General features: G+C 39.8%; 1 protein-coding gene across 1 annotated transcript in view; it reads left to right on the forward strand.

Moving 5' to 3' along the window:
- The window catches only part of LOC128654350 (electroneutral sodium bicarbonate exchanger 1-like), a 150,036-nt gene extending 139,498 nt beyond the window's left edge, over positions 1-10,538 (forward strand). Inside the window, exon 20 of the mRNA XM_053708231.1 lies at positions 10,374-10,538. Within this exon, the coding sequence (XP_053564206.1) occupies positions 10,374-10,538 (165 nt within the window). The remainder of the gene's footprint in view (positions 1-10,373) is intronic.
- Positions 10,539-10,831: the final 293 nt, after the last annotated feature.

A 10,831-nucleotide genomic window follows, 5' to 3' on the forward strand; every position in this document is an offset into this window, starting at 1 on the left:
TTTTTGGAAGTAGTTTTTAGTTTGTTTTTAGTTTTAGCTATTTTAGGGGGATATCTGTGTGTGCAGGTGACTATTACTGTGCAGAATTATTAGGCAACTTAACAAAAAACAAATATATACCCATTTCAATTATTTATTTTTACCAGTGAAACCAATATAACATCTCAACATTCACAAATATACATTTCTGACATTCAAAAACAAAACAAAAACAAATCAGTGACCAATATAGCCACCTTTCTTTGCAAGGACACTCAAAAGCCTGCCATCCATGGATTCTGTCAGTGTTTTGATCTGTTCACCATCAACATTGCGTGCAGCAGCAACCACAGCCTCCCAGACACTGTTCAGAGAGGTGTACTGTTTTTCCTCCTTGTAAATCTCACATTTGATGATGGACCACAGGTTCTCAATGGGGTTCAGATCAGGTGAACAAGGAGGCCATGTCATTAGATTTTCTTCTTTTATACCCTTTCTTGCCAGCCACGCTGTGGAGTACTTGGACGCGTGTGATGGAGCATTGTCCTGCATGAAAATCATGTTTTTCTTGAAGGATGCAGACTTCTTCCTGTACCACTGCTTGAAGAAGGTGTCTTCCAGAAACTGGCAGTAGGACTGGGAGTTGAGCTTGACTCCATCCTCAACCCGAAAAGGCCCCACAAGCTCATCTTTGATGATAGCAGCCCAAACCAGTACTCCACCTCCACCTTGCTGGCGTCTGAGTCGGACTGGAGCTCTCTGCCCTTTACCAATCCAGCCACGGGCCCATCCATCTGGCCCATCAAGACTCACTCTCATTTCATCAGTCCATAAAACCTTAGAAAAATCAGTCTTGAGATATTTCCTGGCCCAGTCTTGACGTTTCAGCTTGTGTGTCTTGTTCAGTGGTGGTCGTCTTTCAGCCTTTCTTACCTTGGCCATGTCTCTGAGTATTGCACACCTTGTGCTTTTGGGCACTCCAGTGATGTTGCAGCTCTGAAATATGGCCAAACTGGTGGCAAGTGGCATCTTGGCAGCTGCACGCTTGACTTTTCTCAGTTCATGGGCAGTTATTTTGCGCCTTGGTTTTTCCACACGCTTCTTGCGACCCTGTTGACTATTTTGAATGAAACGCTTGATTGTTCGATGATCACACTTCAGAAGCTTTGCAATTTTAAGAGTGCTGCATCCCTCTGCAAGATATCTCACTATTTTTGACTTTTCTGAGCCTGTCAAGTCCTTCTTTTGACCCATTTTGCCAAAGGAAAGGAAGTTGCCTAATAATTATGCACACCTGATATAGGGTGTTGATGTCATTAGACCACACCCCTTCTCATTACAGAGATGCACATCACCTAATATGCTTAATTGGTAGTAGGCTTTTGAGCCTATACAGCTTGGAGTAAGACAACATGCATAAAGAGGATGATGTGGTCAAAATACTCATTTGCCTAATAATTCTGCACTCCCTGTACATACACACACACTGTATTTATATGTATATAATCTATACAATTTGGTTAATGGAAGCAAATTAAATCCAATGAAGGGTTGAATGGTTGCCTGAGAATCCTCCTTTGTCACAGAGTCTCACTCACTTAAAGGCATAGGAAAGTCAAAATTAAACTTGCATGATTCAGATAGAGCATGTCATTTTAAGACACTTTTAAATTCACTTCTATTTTCAAATGTGCTCCGTTCTCTTAGTATCCCTTGATAAAAAATGAATACACACATATCATAGACTAGTGGGACTAGTGGGAGCTGCTGCTAATTGGTGCCTGCACACATTTGTCTCTTGTGATTGGCTAAATATATATTTTCAGCTTCCTGTCAGTAGTGCAAAGCTGTCCCTTCAGCAATGGATAACAAGAGAATGAAGAAAATTTGATAATAGAATTACATTTGAAAGTTGTTTAAAATGGTATGTTCTATCTAAATCAAAAAATAAAATTTTAAAAGTTTACTATCCCTTTAAAATGCAATAGTCCTATTTCTGCTGAGGGGAGCTAAATAACCCCAGAGCAAGCCACACAAAAATGTAAGCACCATGTGTTAAACACATTGCAGGGTGATCACACAGCAGGACCGCTGACAGGCTTGCATTTAGTGTATTGTAGGAAGTGTTACTGCCCATTACTAGAGGATCTCACTATCCCTCTAACAGACTGTGCTCTAGCTCCTTCCACCAGCAGCATCAGTGTTTATTGAAGCATTTATGTTCTCTGTCCAGAGGGAACTTAGTTCCTCTTGCAAAAATAGTGCAGGAACTCTGTTCCCATCCGACTTGACCCCTGTGTACAGGGAGTGCAGAATTATTAGGTAAATGAGAATTTTGACCACATCATCCTCTTTATGCATGTTGTCTTACTCCAAGCTGTATAGGCTCGAAAGCCTACTACCAATTAAGCATATTAGGTGATGTGCATCTCTGTAATGAGAAGGGGTGTGGTCTAATGACATCAACACCCTATATCAGGTGTGCATAATTATTAGGCAACTTCCTTTCCTTTGGCAAAATGGGTCAAAAGAAGGACTTGACAGGCTCAGAAAAGTCAAAAATAGTGAGATATCTTGCAGAGGGATGCAGCACTCTTAAAATTGCAAAGCTTCTGAAGCGTGATCATCGAACAATCAAGCGTTTCATTCAAAATAGTCAACAGGGTCGCAAGATGCGTGTGGAAAAACCAAGGCGCAAAATAACTGCCCATGAACTGAGAAAAGTCAAGCGTGCAGCTGCCAAGATGCCACTTGCCACCAGTTTGGCCATATTTCAGAGCTGCAACATCACTGGAGTGCCCAAAAGCACAAGGTGTGCAATACTCAGAGACATGGCCAAGGTAAGAAAGGCTGAAAGACGACCACCACTGAACAAGACACACAAGCTGAAACGTCAAGACTGGGCCAAGAAATATCTCAAGACTGATTTTTCTAAGGTTTTATGGACTGATGAAATGAGAGTGAGTCTTGATGGGCCAGATGGATGGGCCCGTGGCTGGATTGGTAAAGGGCAGAGAGCTCCAGTCCGACTCAGACGCCAGCAAGGTGGAGGTGGAGTACTGGTTTGGGCTGCTATCATCAAAGATGAGCTTGTGGGGCCTTTTCGGGTTGAGGATGGAGTCAAGCTCAACTCCCAGTCCTACTGCCAGTTTCTGGAAGACACCTTCTTCAAGCAGTGGTACAGGAAGAAGTCTGCATCCTTCAAGAAAAACATGATTTTCATGCAGGACAATGCTCCATCACACGCGTCCAAGTACTCCACAGCGTGGCTGGCAAGAAAGGGTATAAAAGAAGAAAATCTAATGACATGGCCTCCTTGCTCACCTGATCTGAACCCCATTGAGAACCTGTGGTCCATCATCAAATGTGAGATTTACAAGGAGGGAAAACAGTACACCTCTCTGAACAGTGACTGGGAGGCTGTGGTTGCTGCTGCACGCAATGTTGATGGTGAACAGATCAAAACACTGACAGAATACATGGATGGCAGGCTTTTGAGTGTCCTTGCAAAGAAAGGTGGCTATATTAGTCACTGATTTGTTTTTGAATGTCAGAAATGTATATTTGTGAATGTTGAGATGTTATATTGGTTTCACTGGTAAAAATAAATAATTGAAATGGGTATATATTTGTTTTTTGTTAAGTTGCCTAATAATTATGCACAGTAATAGTCACCTGCACACACAGATATCCCCCTAAAATAGCTATAACTAAAAACAAACTAAAAACTACTTCCAAAACTATTCAGCTTTGATATTAATGAGTTTTTTGGGTTCATTGAGAACATGGTTGTTGTTCAATAATAAAATGAATCCTCAAAAATACAACTTGCCTAATAATTCTGCACTCCCTGTATATATATATATATATATATATATATATATATATATATATATATAAACAAAAAAACTGGGTCCTGGGCTTGATCCTTTGGCGCCAAATGTAACTGACTTCCCCCAGTTTTGCTTTTAAACATTGCTGTGAATCTGCTAGTGAGTGCTGGGTTTTTTGTGTTTTGTGTTAATGTTTGTAATGCTCCCCTGCGGACCTGACACCCAGGTTGCTCTGGGGTTAACTGCCTGGGTTGCTGGGAACTTTGCAGCTGTCTGTCAGTGTTCAGGGCCATGGAGTTAACAGTGGCTTACGATGTGTACCCAGTCCAGTCTGTGAGTGCGGTCCATTCCTGTGTTTTGTATTTACATAGGGGAGGTTACAAAAGCCTGTGTCACCCTGGGAAGTTCCCAGTTGGTTTGTTTGGAAGTATGCATTGTGTGGGTGCTGGTTTAGGGTCCCAGGAAGGGGGAGACCTTGTTGTGGTCCTGGGCTTGATCCTTTGGCGCCAAATGTTACTGACTTCCCCCAGTTTTGCTTTTAAACATTGCTGTGAATCTGCTAGTGAGTGCTGCGTTTTTTTGTGTTTTGTGTTAATGTTTGTAATGCTCCCCTGCGGACCTGACACCCAGGTTGCTCTGGGGTTAACTGCCTGGGTTGCTGGGAACTTTGCAGCTGTCTGTCAGTGTTCAGGGCTGTAGAGTTAACAGTGGCTTAGGATGTGTACCCAGTCCAGTCTGTGAGTGCCGTCCATTCCTGTGTTTTGTATTTACATAGGGGAGGTTACAAAAGCCTGTGTCACCCTGGGAGGTTCCCAGTTGGTTTGTTTGGAAGTATGCATTGTGTGGGTGCTGGTTTAGGGTCCCAGGAAGGGGGAGACCTTGTTGTGGTCCTGGACTTGATCCTTTGGCGCCAAATGTAACTGACTTCCCCCAGTTTTGCTTTTAAACATTGCTGTGAATCTGCTAGTGAGTGCTGGGTTTTTTGTGTTTTGTGTTAATGTTTGTAATGCTCCCCTGCGGACCTGACACCCAGGTTAATCTGGGGTTAACTGCCTGGGTTGCTGGGAACTTTGCAGCTGTCTGTCAGTGTTCAGGGCTGTGGAGTTAACAGTGGCTTAGGATGTGTACCCAGTCCAGTCTGTGAGTGCGGTCCATTCCTGTGTTTTATATATATATATATATATATATATATATATATATATATAACATATCCTGATACCATAAACACTTCTTCATAAACAAAATACACTATACATTGCACCTTCTCATACCCTCATCCCTGAAAGTGTGGGGCCCCCCGAAGGGCGGAACTCTGGGCGGGTGCCCCTCTCGCCCTGCCCAGAGGGCAGGCCTGAATATCTATATATACACATTGGAGCCCTTTCCAGTCAAACACCTTGCCATGTCATTTTTAATCCTTTGAAAACGTTTTATCAATATTAAACTGATTTTTTAAAATTAAAATGTGTATATATGAATGTAATATTTGTTTTTGATATGATTTTATGAAGTGTTTTGTAAAACTTTTTTTTAACCCTTACACTTTACTTCAGGTCTCAACTCATGCTAATTTTTCAAGAGCTATTTGGGCTTTCACTGGAGCTTAACCCATAACTATCAAATTGTAATATCAGTGCCATCCATAGAAAACATGGGTGCGCTAGAGCAATGTCGCCCATGCAAAACCATCTATGGTAAATCTGATATAGATTTCTATGGGGAGTGCTAAACAAAGCCTTTTCCTTTTATCATTTGTGCACTAACCTGGCAATTCGCTAGACTAACTGCGCTAAAGCTGAAGGTGCATTAGTAATACTTCAAATTCCTATTTTCTTTACTTTAAAGAAATTGTTCTTTTTTTAAAAAATATATATTGCAATATTTATATTATATATATTGGATGTATACAGATATATAGAAATATACAGTATATTTAAAAATAAAAATATTTTTTTCTAAGTAAGGAACAGAAATTTAAAGTAATTCTATTAAAAAAAATCATTAAGACATATTCAAATTAATTCAAAATGATATTGCATATTTCAAGGTATTGAACCAGGGAGGGCTCAAAAGTGTGTGTATATATGTGTGTGTGTTTATACATGCGTTAATTCTTCTAGTGCTATTTGTGCTTTCACTGGAGCTCAATCATAACTTTCACAACTTTCTAATATCAGTGCTATTTAGTGTGTTTGCAATCTTCATAGAAAGTAATGGGTGCACTATAGCAGTGTCTCGCCATGTGCATGACAAGCCCCTTTGCTCATGCAGGAGGATCACCGAACAATGTGGTGTAACCATGCACACACGTGGTGATGTCAGAACAGTGACGTGTAGTAATAGGAGGCAGGGGAGGCAGCGCCTCCCCTGTCCAATCAGAGAAGAAAGATTTAAAATAATTTTTATTAAAAAAAAGTTTTTGTCTTTTTTTTTTTTTGGGCCACCCCCACCCTCAAGGGTACACCCCCCACTGGCGATTACCCACATTATGTTTCCTACTGCGCTAGTGCGCCTGCGCTGCCAATGCCAAATGAAATTCAGCATTCATGTTGCGCAATTAGGAGGCAGTGAACCGGTCGGCTGCTCTCCATAAATTGCACAACATGGATCTGAATATAGTTCCACTTTAGCGCCACCCAGTGGTGTCTCGCCGGGCCCAATACAAGCTCTAATGGAGGCGGTTCTCAAAACCGCCTCTATGATGGAGCTAGGTCACGCAGCCAATCAGCATCAGCAACTGCTGGGGAGGCGTGCCTGCTGAGCTGCTGAGTGACATCACACCGACACAGAATTCAGGCGGGAAGAAGACTCAGAACAGGAGGGAGCTGCTGAGATTAGTGTGTGGCGTGCCTGCCCTGCTGAATACCCATAGAAGGAAGTGAAGTGGTCTGTCTAGGGAGATAGTCTGACTAATAGAGCCAGCTAGAGCTAGGAGGAGCTAGTGTCAGCTGTCTGTGGCTGTGTGTGGAGGACGGTGGACGGAGGAGCGAGCCGGAGTCTATAGTAGAAAAGTGAGGGCTGGAGTCCTCCTGAAAACAATATTTTGGCAGCTATTCTTTATTACAAAGGTATTAAAACATACATAAAATGCAACTTGAATTTGAGGTTTCTTTAAAACCATTATACAGCAAAAGAACACTAACAAAATGTTGACGCTATAATAAGGTTGAAGGCAGGCAGGTCACTGCTGTGAGCGAGACGAAATTCCAGACACAATGACAGAAATAAATGGTGAAAAATTTGGGATGATATAGGAAGTTAAATAAGTACAGTGCTCTGCATGGAATTGCTTGTGAGCATGCTCAGTTGAATAGTTTTGAGATACAATATTGCTTTTTGTTTTCTGAGTTTTTTTTTTTTAAATTTAGGGTCAAATAAATGAAGAAAACTACTGTGTAAAATTTTCAAAGTTCACTAAAAAGTTTGAAAGGTGTTTCTGTAAGCGGCTGTCCTTTTTTTGTCCCTTTTTAGCTAGGATTGTATTTTTCTTTGAATTGTATGGTTGACAAATTGACTTATGTAGTTGTTGGGCAATGAAACTGATCCTTACCCGGAGGAATTGAGTACTCACCTTGAAGAATGTTCAATATTCTTTAGCTGTTTGTTTGTAGTCCTAATTGCATTTTCTAAATTATAAACACCTTTTTTTTAACCCCTTAATGATGTAGTAGTGTACATGTAATTTCATTATGGGAATCAAGAACTCCATGTGACTAAAATGTTTAGTTCAGTTACAGAACCACAGTAAAGTCTGGGTTGAACATAGTAAATTAATTTAAAAGTATATTAATCTCCAAAAACTACTAACAGTCACAGACAGAGTTCTCTAACTGAAATAATAATTCATTGTATTGTAATCCCTGCCAAACAAACCCCATTATATTGATAAATTGCAACTTGCAATGCAGTCAAGAAATGGTAAATTAATTCAGAATCAGAGGAATTATCATCATAAAATCTACCATCCATGACAGTTAAAGTAAAAAGTATGTTTTAAACATATTTTAATGGGCCTGGATTTCTAGATCTCATAATCAGAGCAAACATTTTGTTATCTGGCAAGAGTTTCTGTTACAATCCTTTAGACTAAAATCAGATGTTTACTAAGTTGACCAGTTTTCCAAGACACCATTTAAAGGGACATGAAACCCATGTTTTCTTTCATGATTTAGAAAGAGCATGCAACTTTAAATAACTTTCCAATTTACATCTAATATCTAATTTTCTTCATTCTTTTGATATCCTTTGTTGAAAATCATTTCTAAATATGCTCAGTAGCTGCTGATTGGTGGTTGCACATAGATACCTCATGTGATTGGCTCACCCATGTGCATTGCTATTTCTTTAACAAAGGATATCTAAAGAATGAAGGCGTATCCTAGCCACTGTCTCACCAGCCTCTGACGTCACCGCACGTCACTGCGTCAGAAAGGGGGCAGAATCAGGAAACTTAGTGTTGCTGCAAGGAAGCTGGATGTGTGGAGGTTATTCGATCCCCTCAATCTCAGCTACAAACCTGCAAGACCCTTCATTTAAAAGAGAATCACCTGTTCAAATGGTGGTGATCTTGAAGCAGTAATACAAATACAATGTTTAAAAATAAAGTGAAAAATAAAACACATATATGCTTGGGAATTGGACATCATATGATCAATAAATAAAATCTGGTAGAGACTCCTAATAAAAATATTATTTACTATAATCTCCAAAAAATGTATACTTTTTTTTTTTTTTTACAGTTTTTTCCAAAGCTTTCACATATGCCATGAATTATAAATTTAATAATGGCACATTGTGAATCCGCTGGGCCTGCTGAAAAAAAACAGTATATTATTTGTTTTGGTCTTTCACTGAAATTTGACTTACAATAGGGTTTAAATGAAGGTAGCAAAAAAGCTTAAAATTGGCTGAGCACTGGGGAGAAAAAAAGGCTTAGCAGCGAAAAGGGACACGAAACAGAATTTATTTTTTTTCATGATTCAGAAAGAGCATGCCGTTTTAAACAACTTTCCAATTTACCTCTATTAAAGAGACACTAAAGTCAAAAATAAACTTTCATTATTCAGATAGAGCATGCAATTTTAAACAACTTTCCAATTTACTTCCATTAACAAAATGTGCACATTCTTTTAAAATTTAGCCTTTTTTGAGTCACCAGCTCCTACTGAGCATGTGCAAGAATTCACAGAATAAGCGTGTATGTATTTGCGATTGGCTGATGGCTCTCACATGGTACGTGTATGTGTTTGTGATTGGCTGATGGCTGTCACATGGTACAGAGGGAGTGTAAATAGACAAAACTTTTAAAATTGTCAGAAAAAAAATCTACAACTCATTTGAAGTTCAGACTAAGTGCTATTGCATTGTCTTGTTATCTTGCATTTGTTGATTATGAAAATCTACTGTGTTGACTGGTCCTTTATCTAGTTTGCTTTGTGCTCTTAGTATCCTTTGTTGAAAAGCATACCTAGATAGGCTCAGGAACAACCTGATGTGTTAAGTTATGTTAACTCCTAGTAGTGCATTGCTGCTCTTTCAACAAAGGATACCAAAAGAATGAAGCAATTTTCAAAATAGAAAAAAAGTATTCAAAAGTATTAATATACATTTTGCTCTGTATGATGAATTTCAAGCTAGATAGATAGATAGATCTACAACTTGCACTAATAAAAAGACTCCTCTGCATTAGATTTGTAAACATTCTGCACACAACTATGTATAGACTCGCTGTTATGGGCCCCCTCCAGCTCTTGGGCCCTGGTGCGACTGCACCTGCTGCACCAATGGTAGTTCAACCCCTGATGTGAACAACCAACAAATACCGCCTGAAGTGTGTTAAAAATTAGGTTGAAAGAGGTCAAGGCTCTTGAATTATAAAATTCCAGAAATCTGCAGAATGCAGCCTGAAGAATGTTTTCTGATGGATTAAAATGTGGCTAATATATTCTCTCAATGTAAAACATCTGGGAAGTAGACTAAGTGCAAAGCTCCTGAAATACTGTATTTTTGTCTAATGGCTTTCTAGTAGACATTTTCTATGGTTCCTCCAGCAGACTGTATTTTGCCTCCTAATAGAAATTTTGTTTTGTTCTTTTTTGTGGACTTTAATAGACCCATTGGGGCCTATTTATGAAAGGTCTGTCGGACCTGATCCGACAGTGCGGATCAGGTCCGACAGACCTCGCTGAATGCGGAGAGCAATACGCTATACGTATTCAGCATTGCACCAGCAGCTCTTGTGAGCTGCTGGTGCAACGCCGACCCCTGCAGACTCGCGGCCATTCGGCCATCAGCAGGGGGTGTCAATCAACCCGATCGTATTCGATCAGGTTGAATTGCGGCAATGTCTGTCCGCCTGCTCAGAGCAGGTGGACAGGTTATGGAACAGCGGTCTTTAGACCGCTGCTCCATAACTTGCGTTTCTGGCGAGTCTGAAGACTCGCCAGAAACACGGTCCCTCAAGCTCCGTACATAGCTTGATAAATGGGCCTCAATGAGTTGTCAAATTACTCAATTAGCAATGAAAGCATAAATGTAACCTTTTGTTATCCTGTATTGTAGGTTCTTGCCTTGGTCTTTGTCCGAAAAGTGATGGATTTCGGCTTCTCTAACCGGGAGCTGAGTTGGTTAGATGATTTAATGCCGGAAAGTAGAAAAAAGAAACTTGATGATGCCAAAAACAAAGCTAAGGAATTAGAGGTAATATTGGAGGCTATAGATTCTTAAATGCAAAATGTTAATACTACAGAAAAACAAACTTGTATTTACTACTATATATTTGTGTGTTCTGTTATTGTACATATATGCATTTTCAATTTCAAAGTTCAGCCATTTTATCTTAAAATGAATCATGAATTGATGGTGCAAGAGAAGTCACAAATATTAATTTATACAGCGCAACCACACTGGACATTGACAAATCTCAAAGTCAGAATTATGGCAAATTTCAAAATGAGGGTGACACAATATTACATATGGAGCATTTCAAATCTATAAGCTTACCATCTTACAAGCAGTGA

Source organism: Bombina bombina, chromosome 3 (genome assembly GCF_027579735.1).
Source record: "Bombina bombina isolate aBomBom1 chromosome 3, aBomBom1.pri, whole genome shotgun sequence".
Taxonomy (NCBI): Eukaryota; Metazoa; Chordata; class Amphibia; order Anura; family Bombinatoridae; genus Bombina; species Bombina bombina.